At 34.7% G+C, this 15,540-nt stretch overlaps 2 protein-coding genes across 2 annotated transcripts; both read right to left on the bottom strand.

The window, feature by feature from the left end:
- Positions 1 to 2,909: 2,909 nt before the first annotated feature.
- On the bottom strand, positions 2,910 to 8,416 carry LOC122600638. Its single transcript, XM_043773385.1, has 6 exons — positions 8,284 to 8,416; positions 7,452 to 7,646; positions 6,893 to 6,971; positions 6,194 to 6,280; positions 5,017 to 5,079; positions 2,910 to 3,214 (listed from the first exon to the last, which is right to left on the bottom strand). Exons 2-6 carry the CDS (start codon positions 7,625 to 7,627, stop codon positions 3,137 to 3,139), a joined length of 483 nt encoding a protein of 160 aa, XP_043629320.1. The 5' UTR covers positions 7,628 to 7,646; positions 8,284 to 8,416; the 3' UTR covers positions 2,910 to 3,136.
- Positions 8,417 to 9,864: 1,448 nt separating this feature from the next.
- LOC122599296 (subtilisin-like protease SBT2.6) lies at positions 9,865 to 15,171 on the bottom strand. The gene is made up of 11 exons (XM_043771788.1): positions 15,073 to 15,171; positions 14,855 to 14,900; positions 14,333 to 14,535; positions 14,085 to 14,229; positions 13,306 to 13,700; positions 13,134 to 13,229; positions 12,516 to 12,874; positions 11,964 to 12,286; positions 11,415 to 11,682; positions 10,783 to 11,064; positions 9,865 to 10,699 (listed from the first exon to the last, which is right to left on the bottom strand). The coding sequence occupies exons 3-11, from the start codon at positions 14,506 to 14,508 to the stop codon at positions 10,293 to 10,295; spliced, it is 2,451 nt and encodes an 816-aa protein (XP_043627723.1). The 5' UTR covers positions 14,509 to 14,535; positions 14,855 to 14,900; positions 15,073 to 15,171; the 3' UTR covers positions 9,865 to 10,292.
- Positions 15,172 to 15,540: the final 369 nt, after the last annotated feature.

Raw genomic sequence — 15,540 nt, 5'->3', positions numbered from 1 at the left:
TCAGAGAGATATCGTTTACTCGAAGAAGTGAATCCGATTTAGGTGATTAATTACATGTTAGCAGTTTGTAATCGTTTTTATGGTTTAAAAAACCAAGTTTTTTAGCGTATGTTTTATAAGACATATGTTGTGATATTGTGTGATTTTATTGTATTGTAGCTCTTCCCTAGCTGGCTAGCTTGTAAGATAATTATAATATTTTGTTATGCTAAAAAAAATTGTATTAAAGTTTTAGAAGAATAATGAAAAACGATATAATCACAAGCACCAGATGAAGTTTTTATCTTTGTATCTTCAAGTTTTCCAACAGGGTTCGAGTCACATTTGTGTGGATAAAGATATTTGGGGTATTTTCAAAAATCCATAGTTTCATCCTTGATATTTGAGTAGTTCATAAGTAGAACACCAAAAAAAAAAAAAAAAAAAAAAAAAAGAGAATATTATGTAACATTCAATGGGGTCATCTTGACGTACATGTTGGAATTCAGTAGGTTGGAATGTCAATTTTCTAACCACTAAAGATGAAATTTTATAATTATCAGTTTTTTTTGTAAAATTAGTTTTGATTCAGACGTGCTGGAGACAATTTTAACCAGCGACTTGTTGGACCACTAACCATCTCCTCATGGAAAATACCTTCGAGATGAGAAACCCAATACTCGAATCTAAGACTTTGGAAAAAAACTTACCTCCGGGACCCAAATAGTGGATTTAAAAGATACCCTAATCGCATTTCGCATAATTTACTGTTTTTTTTTTAAATATTGTATACAGTGAAGAGATCTTAATTGTTTGTTTAAAATATTTACTATGCCATATAAGCCTTTCCACGTACAAACGTACAATTAGATAATGACTTGATACATCTGGCAATCTGGCATAATCAAATGGAACATTAACTTATCCAGGATAATAATAATCAATTATTCGTGTAACATCGTGGAAGACTTTGCTAATGGATGTGTTAGACAAATTTAGCTGACAACTAATGACTGATAGATGATGGCGGATTACTAGATGCTAAACAATAGTTATAGTTGAAAACTGATAGCTGAAATTGTTTTAGAATTAGATAATTATAAAATGTCCAAAAAATTAATAAAATATGTAAAATGATAAGAATTGACAGAAGCTAATAATTAATCATGGAATTTGTTGGTAGTTATTGAATTAAAAGAGGTATTGATGTAATTTTATAGTCTAAAAATTCCAAAACCTAAAAAACAAAAGTTTATATTCTGTATAAAATTTTGATCAACCTAAAAGTTTAAACTAATGTAACCATCTATTAATAAGACTCATAAACAAACACAACTTTGTATTTAATGAGTTTTGGAAATTCCTAAAAGTTTAAACAACTCATTATCAAACATACCCATGGTTTTTATTAGCTATTAATTAAGCATGTGTTTTGCATTAGTCCAAAAGATGAAGGTTAGATGTTTCTATTAGCATTTAATTGCTTAAAGTTTTCAGATTTTTAAAAACTTATTTGGAAAGAAACTTTTGTAGCAATGTAGTACTCGTACTATATACGAGTGATGAAGAGACCGACAAGACTCTTTCTTGATTATTCGATATATCACTTCCAATGTATAAATAGATGGATGTCCACGTGTTGCAGTGGCTTAACGGTGATAGTTTTAGGAATTTATGGTTGCAGTGGTAATGAACTGCGGTGAATAACGACGGTGGGTGGTTATAGTGAGATATGTGTACAAAGATATTTTCGGTAGAAAAAAATGTTGATCTAAGAACTCCTAATTTGTATTACAAGGGGTATAGATATACAGATATCTTATTTCATAAACGCATGATTTGATATTGAAAGGTAGCAAAGTTAGGTTACCCTTCATAGTAGACCCAAATTTCTACAAACTTTTTTAACCTCAACAAACTTGGCAATTAGCCAGAAACAATTTCCAAGTTATCCAAGACTTAGCCCTCATGTGGAAAATGACCATTGACTACACTTAAAGCGTGATTAAGAAGTTGAGACCGGCTCAAACCTTTATGCTCTTCAGCAAATCTTTTGACCAATCCATAAACATTTTCGTCAGCTCATGAAGTAGACTCTCTTTTAGCCCCAATGGTGACGTACATCACTACTCGTTAATTTTGTTACATTACCATCACGACAATACCTTTAGGTTGATTTTTGAGTTGGCACACCCTTTGGCCGTTTACAACTCATCACTTTAGTTTTTTATTAATTATTATCTAGCCATTTATTAAATTAAAACAACTAATGGTGGATGAGAAGGTGGAACCGATGTATGCTTGTTAATGGCAGGAAACTAATGGCTATGGTCGCAGGGACGATTTTGAGACGGCAGGAAAATTGACGCATGTTAGTATGCATATTTTTTTTTCTTCCATTTTCTTTAAAAGTTCAGCAATCTTATCAGTCAAATAAAGACTGGTCAGGTTAAAAAAAATAAATTTGTTCCACTAGTCTTCCCAAATTGTTATGGCGTGAGAAAAAGCTAATATATTGATTTGAAAAATAACGATACTCAATTGCGTTATGAATGTAAAGAGGTGAAACGTAAATAGTTATATATTACTCCAAGATTAAAAGACTAATCTAGAAAAACTTTCCCCAAATCGTGTAGAGTAAGATGTGTGTCGACATGTATGAGAGAGAATATATTTGATTATAAAGGCTTTTGCAAAGATATGTTAAAACAAACATTTTAATTACACGTTTAACGTATAAAAAACAATTGAAAAATGATGGCTCTATTAGATATGCATCATGAACATTGTCTTGTGGTATATTATTTAATGATGCATTATACTATTTAATGATGCATAATTGCATATATAATATTCTAACTCAATAAGATATGACATTCATCTATGGATCTATTTTTTGAAGCATAAAAGAACAATCAACATACAGTACATGTGAAATGAACTTTCATATTTGATTTTCTTGATCCGAACTATTACACATGTTTTAATCTATCCTATATTGCAAGCAAAACAAATTTGTGGCCCGAGTGAAAAAGACTTTGCAAGAACTCAAAGACGCCATACTTCTGGAGATTTTTGACCAAATGAATTAAAGAAGCATTCTAACAACGTATACTTATGCATTACAAAGGTCCCAGAATATCATTGGATCGCCATTTTACTTGTGGCTGAACGACCCTATGTTGTGGCGTTTAAAGAACTCTCTAAACCCGTATGCACTGACATCATAGTTATACTGCATATACATTGACAGTCACCATATAGATTGTCAGTAGAGGCATTTTATAATCAATATCAAAGCAGAGAAATGATTCTTTAATTACATTTGGACATATAGGGACAGATAGTGAAATTACACATGAATCAATGTTAGATACAAACATAAGAGGTTATAGGAGAATCTTTTTCATCTGGAAATTTAAAATATGACATAGTTAGCCATCTCAAAGTTTGAAAGTATACCAACTCCATAGTCCATACTTCTCTTTCTTTTTCTTTTTAATATAGATTCGAATATAGTATTGAAAGTAATTAATAGTTTAATAGAATCTTGACCTTGCATGTCAAATATGAACCGAAGGAAAATTTTAACATTTGCTGATCATTTTAGAACCGAACTCATAAAGTTGTTCATAAAGTTATATTTACAGTCATATAATAGTAGATTGCAATATTCTTCAAACTGGTGCATGTGTATTTATATAATTATATGTAGACATGTGTGCACAGGGGTGAGTTATTTGTAGTACATGTACTTTTTATAGTACATGTGTAAGTTAACTTACACACTTCTTCTTCCTTCTTCCTTCCATCTCCGACAACCAACATGATCATCCGGCGACGGCGACCATCTCCGGCGAGACTTACACATGTGTAAGTTAACTTTCCGGCGAGAATCAGGTTCGTTTTCGGGTGGATACGGCACGGGCCGGAGGCCCTTATCCGTTCTAAACTGACCGTCAAGGGACGCATATGGGAATCGTATGGATTTGATGGGCGGCGATCTAAGAGATGGTGACGGTTTGCTACGGTACAGGCGAAACCCTTGCTGCTGGCGTCGGCGCTGTGGTTCGGGTGGTCGGAGATGATGGTGGCCAGTGGTGTTGTCTCGCGAAGGAAAAAACCTAGAAATTTTAAACCCTAAAATGCTAAAAAAGTTGTACTTACACATGTGTATGTCTCGCCGGAGATGGTCGCCGTCACCGGAGGATCATGGTGGTGGTCGGAGATGATCATGGTGGTGGTGGTCGGAGATGGAAGGAAGAAGAAAGAAGAAGTGTGTTAGTTAACTTACACATGTACTATAAAAAGTACATGTACTAATAACTTTCCTCTGTGTGCATATACGTATCTTTTATATATATATATAAACATACATGTGTATGTTTGTGTGCGTATATATTACCTACTTGCACTTACATATATACTAATAAGATATGTGTACCTGACGACCTGTATTTTTGTATATAGCATGTATATAAACACTTCAGTAATCGCTGGTGCTTTTTAAGTTGGCATATCAAGCTTTATTTTAAAAAAATATAGAATCAAAGCATGGTAATTCAGATGGATTTCACAAAAAAAAAAAAAAAAAAAAAAAAAAAAAAAAAAAAAAAAAGAAGAAATAAATAAACGCACGCTCTAAAGTACTTATTGTAGAAGAATATTTTATTTTAGATTTTACAGAATGTCCTAAATCCTATCAATGATTTTGATTTTCTTTTTCTTATACTTTATGGATAAAGAAGACAATATAAAGATTTACAAGTTCTTGTTTTCCCTAATAAATAGACAGTGAGCATACCTATGTACTATAAGTGCAATTTAGACCTCTAATACAAAATTAGGAGGCCAAGAGAGTATGTGAAGAGTGGAACTACGTCCCCAATCACCAAGACATTTCCAATTACTTGATTGGTATGATGTATTTTCAAATGTGAGATACCAGCTACACGTGTGTGTTTCGTATAAAATATTTCTAACTTTTTTATATGGAAAGTGATAGATCGTAAAACTTAAGAAGTTCAAAAAACTTACAGGTAGAACTTTAACAGAGTACTTTGTAACATTTGGATCAGCGGCTCTTCCTTGATTATTTGCCTGTACCAAATGAGCACGTATCAGTAATAACATGCATTTGACCCACATATTAATTAACATGTCATCCCATATGATTCAAGATTTAATTGCACTTCATGTTCGGGGCTGCCAAGGGCACTTATATCTTAGGTGGAAGGGTATTGGCAAAACATATTGTGATAACTGCAAATGTGATTTATCAATCTCTTATAACATATAAGCCAGTGTAAAGGTGGGAAATTCGGCATTTAGCTATACATGGATTGATTCAAGTTATGATTTATCTTTTAACAGGTAAAAAACTAGCTAATAAGAAAGCGTATCGAAAGTTGCACAAAATATATAGTTTAATGAATAAAACATGTATACTATTGATTAAAAAGTAATATGATTTTTGTTTATCTAACATGCACATTCTTCATATAATTTTAAAATTGAAACGAAAAGTGTTGTTAATCCAATCAGTCCAAAATGCTACCTAATTTAACATATTATTCAACCCACTGGAACAGAATTCTGCTACCTATAACGAGGTGTTAGTGGGCTACCACGAACATCCAATTATTGTTCAGGTAATTCTTCAATGTTATTCATGTCAGTTTTGTTGCTTTGGGAGTTGATCATTACATTACAAAAAAGTGAAAAACTTGGTAAATTCTAGTTTTTACTCTCACCAATGTGGCAATGTCTAAAGTAAAGGATATGAACGACATTCATATAGCAGATAAGCAGGAAAATTCAAGCAAAAACAGATCTAATGTTATTGAACTATTGTATTGTTCAAGCAGAAGTACTAGTCACATTTCTAGGACGAAGTGAGTCGACTTTTGATAGAGTGAATGTATCTAATGCTGTGAAAGTTATACAATGAGTTCTAGAAAGAAACTATACTAAATGGTTATTGACATATAAATGAAAGTCCATTCAAATTTCTAATTGGTTCAAAACAATGCATTGCCACCATTTCCAACAGAATCAATAAAATTAATGCTGATCTCTGATGTCCCACGGTTGAAGGACCATCAGATTCAAAGGGCACATGTAGCCATGCGATGAAATACAAAGGGCATTTGTAATATCAGAACAAGACTTAAATGAAGACCATGCGGATAAAACCAAAAAGTATAAAACTTACTTGTGCTGGGCTATGAAACATTTCTATAAATGGATAATCCTTCTTTTGTCGTGTCATACAAAATCCAATATATTTTGGACATTCAACCTGAAATACACCATTAAGAAACAGGAAATCATAAAAAGATGGTCCAAGGCTGCTTGAAAAATTCAGATAGATACATTCTGTTACATTAACCTAGAATAGATGCATCTGTAAAAAAAAAAAAAGGCAGGACGGGCATAGAGCCGTAGACAGGATGGAAAACAGGTTTGGATAACTACTATGTCGTTTCTTGTACATTCCAAATCAATCCAGGTAGGGTGAGGTTCTAAACACTCTTTTTTCCAATATAAAAAAAGTTCAATAATTAGTGCATTAATAATGATTACCAAGAGGTTGTGGGTTCAAGTCTCATTATGGGGAAATAGTAAGTATGTGTGGCTGTGCGTGGTTATCAACCAAGAGGTTGTGTCTTCAACACTGAGCAAGCTTTAACCTGTGGCTTAACACTGAGTTTCATTCATTGTGAGTGATCTTTTTTATTTTAACTGTTTGACACATTAGAGATAGTAACATAATAATCAACCCATTCGTAAGTGACTCGGTGGTACCACCTTCAGCTTAACATCTTTACGACGTTGTTGCGATATACACAATTGACTACATTTACAAACATATATATTTTTCGAATTGACTAGCGAACTAAAATCAACTTACACGCATAAATTTGATTTCAGGATAAAACTCAGCAGCAGCTTCCTCCAATACTTTGTCAAGATGTTTAGTGTAGTTACTCCTGCAACAAAAACAACCCCGTCAAACTATGTATTCATTGCAAGCAATAGAGTCGAAGCTTGAGGTAACAAACAAGGGGCCCCTAAATTTACGGGACTCAAAAATAACAGTAAGAAAAATATTCAGGGGCCAGAAAGCCACTGAACCCAGGAATAAAATTAAGAATCACATTTTTTCAAACGAATCACGGATAAAACTACACTACTGAGTGAAAAACAGAAGCCATATATGAAGCTAACACCTAGCAAAGATGCTAAAGGGGGCAAAAGAAGGAGATGGGTAACAAGTCAAAGCAGGTAACTTTAGCAACTTTATAGCATAATTTTTCGCATAAAATGACCTGGGGCGGATTTAATACATTTCAAATGCAGTTTGGGGGAATTTCGACCCGACCCATATGACCCATACCCATTTGACCCACATGATCGATACCCACATAAATCTATCTAAAGGAGAATGTAAGAAAGGGAAAAAAGATTACTTGATAGTGAATGCAACGATGACCGGGTGACCTTGATGTAAAAGATGAACAAATTCACGCTCAGAAGTGAAATGGATAACCCTGGATGGACCAAAATCCTTTGGATATCCAGTATAATACTTGCAGGTGGACCGAAGATTCGTCATCATGTTACTGAAAAACGACTGCTCCTCCATCTTGCTTCTGATATATAATCTGAAAAGAAATTAAAACACACAACAATTGTTAATAGTATCATATATAATTCTGTAAAATTCCAATATAAATACACCCACATATTTAAGACAAGAAAAAAACACCATTTCTTGTTCTACTAATACTTGCAAATGAAATGTATGATGACAAAAACATATCATAAGCAGAAAGACAAAAATTGAAAATAGCCCATATTGTACATAAATAGACTAAACCAACTGGTTGGATTAGTGGTTGGAGCTCATGCCTCTGGAAACAGAGGTCATGGGTTCGATCCTCATGCCCAGCAAGGCTGGAGGTCCTTTTCTACCTATGGTAGAACCTGGAAGCAGCCTCTCTACCTTTGGTAGGGGTAAGGCTGTCTACATATCAACCTCCCCATACACCGTCGAAGACGGTATTGGGACCCAAAACCCGTGGAAGACGGCACTGGGAGTTACTTACTACTTTTGTACATAAATAGACTCCCAACCCCAAAAAAAAAATAAAAAATTAGGACACTGATCTTGAAAATCAAGAAACTATAAGAATAGAGATTAGCCCATATGGGGGATTATAATGATTCATTTTCTATAGAAACAATAGGGTTTCTAGGTTTAAATTTAACCAATGAAATACAATTATACACCAACCAAACCTTATTTAGAGGCCACACGGTGGGATACTCTTTCTTCTTCTTCTTCTTCTTCTTCAGTATTCACTATAGTTGTATTTTGGGGGTTTTAGTTTTGGTCCACTTTATTACTGGGCTTAAAAGGAATTGTCTTATTTTTTTCCTAACCAGGGATTGATCTTCTTTGATTTTATTTTTTTTTTTGAAATAAGAAAAGAAATATAGAAAATTATTTTAAATCTTTGTTTTCTTTATGAAAGAAAAGATAGGAAATGATAAAAATAAAAACTTATAAATTTTAAGTTCTAAAGTTTTCTTTGCCAATTTTGACATGATTTAGAAGGAAAAGAAAAATAGAGATGTGAAATTACCACTTCACCCTTAAATCTATATTTAATACTTGTTTTACAAAGGCTATATGGGTAAAATTATACATTTTTTTCTTTTTCTTTCTTTTCATTTAAACTCAAGAATGTAAATAACTATTTTTTTTCTTATCATTTTTAATTTTCTATCGCTTTTTATTAAACTTGTGAATGCATTATATAAATATATTTTCTTTTCTAATAACTATAAACTCGAAAATACAGTGTTAAAGTCAAGTAATTTCTTTGACCATTAAGCTGAAATATATACTTAAACATGGCATGCTCATTTATTATGTTTGTATTTTTGCGTCCAATTTATTTTTAAACGTTTGTGTCACGGAACGGCTAGCTGTTACATTCACACGGGCAGACAGTCACTACCGACCGATCCACGAAGTCAGGGACCACCGGGAAGGGAAAATCCACCAATTTAACCGCTACAGAAGGCACGACGTTAAATTGCAGGTAAAACCTCATCTGCTCATACTCGAACCCTGGTCTCCCAGGATCCAAGCATCATTGCAGGACTTCAGAATGCTGCCGGGGTTTTTAACCCATTGGCTTTTTGCGTCCATTTAACTTTGTAAGGCAATAAAATGAAACAGATTATTTTCCCAATTAAAAGATACAATATATGTTTTATGCAGTACCCATGTTTTATAGTCAAATTTAAAATTAAAACTTTTTTTACATCACGATTGACCATCGGGGTCAACAAAGCCGGACTTCGTCACCCTTATTCCCTTAGTTTAGCCGTTGAAACTATATAACTCCACGCTATGTGTGGGCACATTTCTACTTTCTTTAATATGTTTTACAGATAGCAATTTTTACTTTAATTTATGGCTTTAAGGCTGACAACTTGAGCTGGATTGGGTTAACCCAATCCCAAAATCCCAAAAAGTTAGCCATCAACCCAAACATGACCAAAAATCATGTAAATGGATTAGTCATTTATCAAGCTGGTGTATACCTAACCCGAACTCAAGATTTACGTAGCGTTAAATCCAAAAGGATTTAAAAATGGCAATACAGGTTGAACCGTAGAGACGAAGCCGATACATAAATTGTGTCATTTCATGTCTAGTTGCTTAATTCATGTTAGATTAACGTTTGGTGTTTCCATGTCGTGTCAAAAATTACTAGCCGTATGGGCACAAAGGTTCCCAAAATGAATGGGTCTAATCAATCGCTTAACCGTTACAGTCTTATAAAAATATTAAGAAAACAAAAAAGCTTAAAAATCAAGAAAATATATAAACTTTTACTACATGAAATACAAATCATTACAACATTTTACTACTATAATTCTAACTGTTACAACTCTAAAAGAGATTTCAAAATGACATTACATAGAGGCATAGAGCACAGCTACTTAAGCTCCCTTGGAAAATCTGCTGGCTCCTCTCGAATCCTAAGGAAATACAAACAATACTCAGTTGCTGTGAGATCAGTCTCACCCAACTCGTTTTGCATCCCAAAACTTCTTTTTCACATCATATCAAACTGCACAGTCTCGGTTTGCATCCGACAGAGTACAATCAAGGCTGCTTTCAAGCCATAACAGCGGGAGGGGGCACCATCAAAACTTAATACTCTTTACACCTAGCGGTTCCTACGTCTTATTATCTGAACACTTTTACAAAGAATAAACAACACATGAAATTACCGATCATAACCCATTGCTACAACTGGGATCCGCACTTTGTGCCCTCGGTTTCCTTTTAAGATAACCTCTCCAAAACTGTAGGTCCCGGTAACTGACTTTACAGTTAGAGTGACGTAGAACTTACGGGATGCACCCGGTTTGAGGGTCATGGATACAGGGCTTATTTCAATGGCTACAGCTGGTGACATTCGAGCTGTGATCCTGTATGTCTCTTCTTGATCAACATTTGTGACAGTTCGCCTCACGGTTTGAGTTCTTACAAGATGGGAAACCGCAATTGATGGTGAGTTTAGATTGTATGGATGACCAAGTGTGTAGTTGCATGGCCGGTGGGTATAGTTTCGGATTTCGTGTGAGTCAAGTCCAGGTGTGGTGCACAAAAACCCTAAATAATCGTCGTAACCTTCAAAAAAAATCAAGAGTTGGAAGTTGAGTGTCGGCAAAATAATCATTTTTGCCACCTAAGTTATTCATAAATGAACAAACCTGCATCGAAAATGAGGCCCGGATCCAAAGCAGCTCTGGGGTTAACGTGACCGCTACCATAATCAAATGGTGTGGCCTTAACAAATGTCATTGTTTCAGAACCCGAATATTGTTGGGCTAGAATCGGCCTTGCTCCTCTATCGAGTGTATTGGATGTTGTCATCAACGCTGACTTGATGGCTGCAGGGCTCCAATGAGGATGCTTCTGCTTCACAAGGGCCGCAATCCCAGCTATATGTGGTGCAGCCATGCTAGTTCCAGAGATCATAGCAAAATGTTCTCCTGCTCTCAAAAGAAAAAAAAACACCTTAATTGTTTTCATAATATGATCTCAACAGATGAACATGTGAATATATGCTTTTTGCTAAGTAAATAATTTTCAAACCATTGTACTTGGCTTATGGTAGATACCAACTACTACTGGCAATTGATCCATACATGTGGATACTTTTATGTAGAACCTGCCTGCCCATTTTGACACTCAAAAAAATTAACCATCTGTTACAATGTCAAGAAGGTGGTTTTGGGAAACACTTTGGAATACCCACCACTCATGCCCAATTGTACAAGTGTGGGTGTTAATGTTTTTTATTCATTTTCAATTATGGTTTTCAAGCTCAAACACTCATTACCTAGGTAGTTAGCCTCATCTGTTCCATTCGGAGACCAAGAAGCCCAGATCAAGGAACCAGGTGCTAGAATATCAGGTTTCAAAAGATCCGCTTCTCGGTAGCTGTAATCTTTTATGTTGGGCCCGCGAGCAGAGAATAACGCTACCATTGGGGCTGATTTGTGAAGAATCGGCTCTAAACCATCTCCGATAGATCCTACCGCTTTAAAACTCTTCACTCGCCCAGTCCAGTCCCTTGAAGTTGAGACATTGTAATAATCAATAAGGTCCTACAAAAATACACACAAACTATAATGTTTCCTCTGTACTCAGAACAATGGAGCAGTTTATGTTATGTTTGAGTTGGAGCGGGCAAAAACGAACTTTTTACATAGAAACTTTAAATATGGGGAAAACGGTATATTTAACTATGTTTTTTATTAAAACTAACTACAAATTTGGTTTGGGGGGGTGGGGGGGATTTGGTTCAACCCAGCCCATTTTTACCCTTTAGCCATCCTGCCCACCTTAGGCTTTAGAAATGAAAAATCTAGTATGCAATGCTATATACCATTGACTTGCTAACATCAGTGATGAGAATTCCAGGAATGCCAACAGGTACGGGGTCAAATTTTGTTCCTGGGGAGGCATTTTCAACAGCAAGAACAAAACCAATTGCACCGAGACTCTTGGCTGTTTCCGCAACCTTTGCCATAGACGCCGAACCAATTACAAAATTGAAGGAGTACCCACAAAGAAGTATGTTCCCTTTCACCATATTCTTGTTTAAAACTTCAGGCCTTTGACAATCCGCGGTACTAGACTTTCCCGAAGAATCCAACAAGACATCATTGGCAGCCACAAGAGTATATTTTTTATTGAGACGCGTAGCAGCTGCATGAATTAATATTGGATCAGATTCACATTTAATATTAATTTTCACAGAATAAATACTCTATAATGAGTAATCTTTACATAAATTAGATTGATCTGAGAAAAATATCATGTGGACGGAAGTAAAGGTCACCAAAGTTATTATAACCAGTTGTGTTGCAGCTAATATGCAACTCATTATCTCATAAGCACAATTATTATCCAAACATTTTTAACTAGTTAAACTTACGTGACATGCCGATTCCAGCTAGGATCTTGCCGTTTCCTAGTGTCAAATGGTTTTTATACCTCCGATCATCAACAGCAGCAGCTACAGATGCGATCCACGGACTGTAAGACACCAAGGTTTTAGAAAACGGGCCTCCATTTCCGGCTGCTTGTGCAACAAAAACTCCAGCTTTTACAGCAGAGAGAAGCACAGCATCAAACGGATTTAAAAATGTGGTTCTTGTGGTAGCTGGAGGGCTGTTTGGCCCAACTGATAGATTTATAATGTCAACACCGTCATGAACAGCCTGCTCAATGGCAGCAACGACATCGGCAACAAACCCTCCAAAGAGCCTGTATAGTGCCTTGTATACCGCAATCCTATCCAAATTGATCAATATTGATGTGTTAGAAGAGCAAATTTTGATGACAAAACAACAGCATTCTTGTAGAAAGAGGAAAACAAAGAAAGTAAAAAACAATACTAGAGGTGGCAAGATGGATAGGTTGGGTTGATCAGGAAACACGATTCTGTAAATTTACCAAATTAGAAGTATATAACCAACTAATGTGTTGCACATGTCATACAAATCTTATAACAATAACAAGAATCTAATAAGCATAATATAATGGATCAAACCTAGCACGAGGAGCCATTCCACTTGCTCTTCCATATTCATGACCATGCACTCGTACAGGAATCCCATTATTTCCAGCAGCAATAGCTGCAGTATGACTGTAAAACAATAATTAACACTTAAAACTAAAAAAAAAAAAACAATAACAAAAAACCAATATAAGCCAACACCAACCTTCCATGTCCATCGCCATCCAAAGGAGAAGCAAAATCTATCTCAGGATTGAATGCACCAGAAACTGTAGCAGCTTTTGCAAAATGTTGTGCCCCAACAATCTTTCCATTGCAAAAACTCCTCTTGGTTTCAGGATCAAGTTCACATTTCCCTCTATATCTTGGAAACGGTCCATAGGGCTCGACTCTGGGATTTTGAAAGCTTGGATGATACGGGAAAATACCAGAGTCAACAAACCCAATCACAATGTCTTCTCCAGCTCGATCAAATCCGCCACCAGTTGGCCAGACTCCAGTCGGAAGTCCTAGAAACTGTGGTGTGTGTGTGGTGAGTTTCTTCACCTTCCAATCTCTATCAACAGACTTCACACCAGGGGCTCGCCTAAGCGTTTCTGCCTACTAATATTCATGAAAAACATATAAGAAAATATGATTGCAAGATTTTCTAATAACCAAATGTTGCAATATGGGCGGTTTGAGTAACTGTTAGCCAAAACTGGTAACTTTTGATATTGGTCGACAACAGTTTGTGTCAGGTTCACCCAAAACACTTTATGTCCAAAACAAACTTAAGGTTTATTAGAATTAATGTGACTAGTATGATTAACGAAATTATATTAATTAAGTCAAATAATTATCTTGCTCTTTTAACAAATGAAGATTTATATTGTGTTCTACTTCTACATTAACACATTCACCCATTCATTAGTAATTTTTGCGAGATGGACATTCTTAAACTTTTATTCAACATAAACAAGAGTAAAATTTCCAGATTGTGACCTGTTCGGGAGAAATGTGGACTGCAAAACCATTGATAAGATGCTTGTAGCTGTACAGTTTCGTGTACGTTTCATCATCAAATAGTGATTCAAGAAGATTATCATGCCTCGTTTCAAGATGTTGTGAGTATGAAGTAACCAAATCACTGAGTATAAACCAAAATTCAATTAAAAAAAGAAAAAGTTCAACCACGGTGATCCGATTGCTAGAATCATCAAAAAGGTACAAAACTTTAAAAGAACACTAACCTTGTTGCATCAAGTTTCTGATCAGATTCAACAGCAGTGGCTTCAAAACCATCAATGCCACCCCTATAACTTATCACTGGCTCTCCTTCAATAGTTACAATATAAACCTCGGATTTTGCAACCATTAAAAAACCAAATAAAACCCAAATCATAATAACATGCTCAACATTCATCATCTTCACTTCAATAATCACCACAAATATCTGTTTCCAATCAGCCAAATTATATATCAAATCACATGATTCAGTTTTATATCACCAACATTATGAACACCAATCATTTGCATAGCAAAAGATTTAATCTTTTAGACAAACACAAAATATTTAAATCAAGAAACACACAAATAGTCAAAAATGGCAACTTGAATAATTATAACAAATTTAAATCTTGAAACTTTATTTACAAAAACACAAAATTATATATACACAGTGTTGAAAAGGGTATTTTTAATATTATTCAATAATAATCTACATGTATATATATACACAATATATATAAATAGAAATGAAATGAGATGCATACCAGGTTGATTCAGTCTGCAAAACTTACTTAGAATGACATCTGATCCCTGAAATATATACACAAAAATAAAGAAAAGAATATCAATTAGCAACCAATGTGTGCAAGTAAAGAACAAAATAAAGGGAAAGATTGAATTTTGTGAAGTTAAAATGTTGAATGAGAAATAAAAAAGAATAGCCATAAAAGATTAAACCAAAAAAGATGTGAACTTTACTCACATTGATCCAAGAAAAAGAATCAAGCAAAAATCTTTACTGATCTACTACTACTACAGTAAGTTGTAAATAACACAACTGGTTTTTTTTTTTTTTCTTCCAAGTGAAATGAATAGAGGTACATTACATTACATTAAAAGTTACAACTGTAATACAATGATGAAGTGGGGTTAAAAAAAAAAACAGTGAAAGATAGTGGTAGGATGGAAATGTGAGGATATTTTGGATGAAGTGAAGAGAGAGCAAAAGGACAGTGAAAGTGTCTCTGTGTGTTTGAGAGAGAGAGAGTGGAGAGGTGGTTAAGGCTTTCACTTTTTGGGAAGGCGCCAGATAAGCTAACCAACATAATTGGAGTCGTCATCTTTGAGTAAATGAGTTTCGTTTAAGATATTTTTACCATTTTTATCTCAATCTTAAAAATGGTAAAAATGGTCTTAAACAATTAAAGATTAAAATTTAAATATTATAATT

The sequence above is a fragment of the Erigeron canadensis genome, chromosome 5 (assembly GCF_010389155.1).
Source record: "Erigeron canadensis isolate Cc75 chromosome 5, C_canadensis_v1, whole genome shotgun sequence".
In the NCBI taxonomy this organism is placed as follows: domain Eukaryota; kingdom Viridiplantae; phylum Streptophyta; class Magnoliopsida; order Asterales; family Asteraceae; genus Erigeron; species Erigeron canadensis.
Note: the sequence above shows the minus strand (reverse complement) of the source record. Positions and strands in the feature narration are given on the sequence as shown.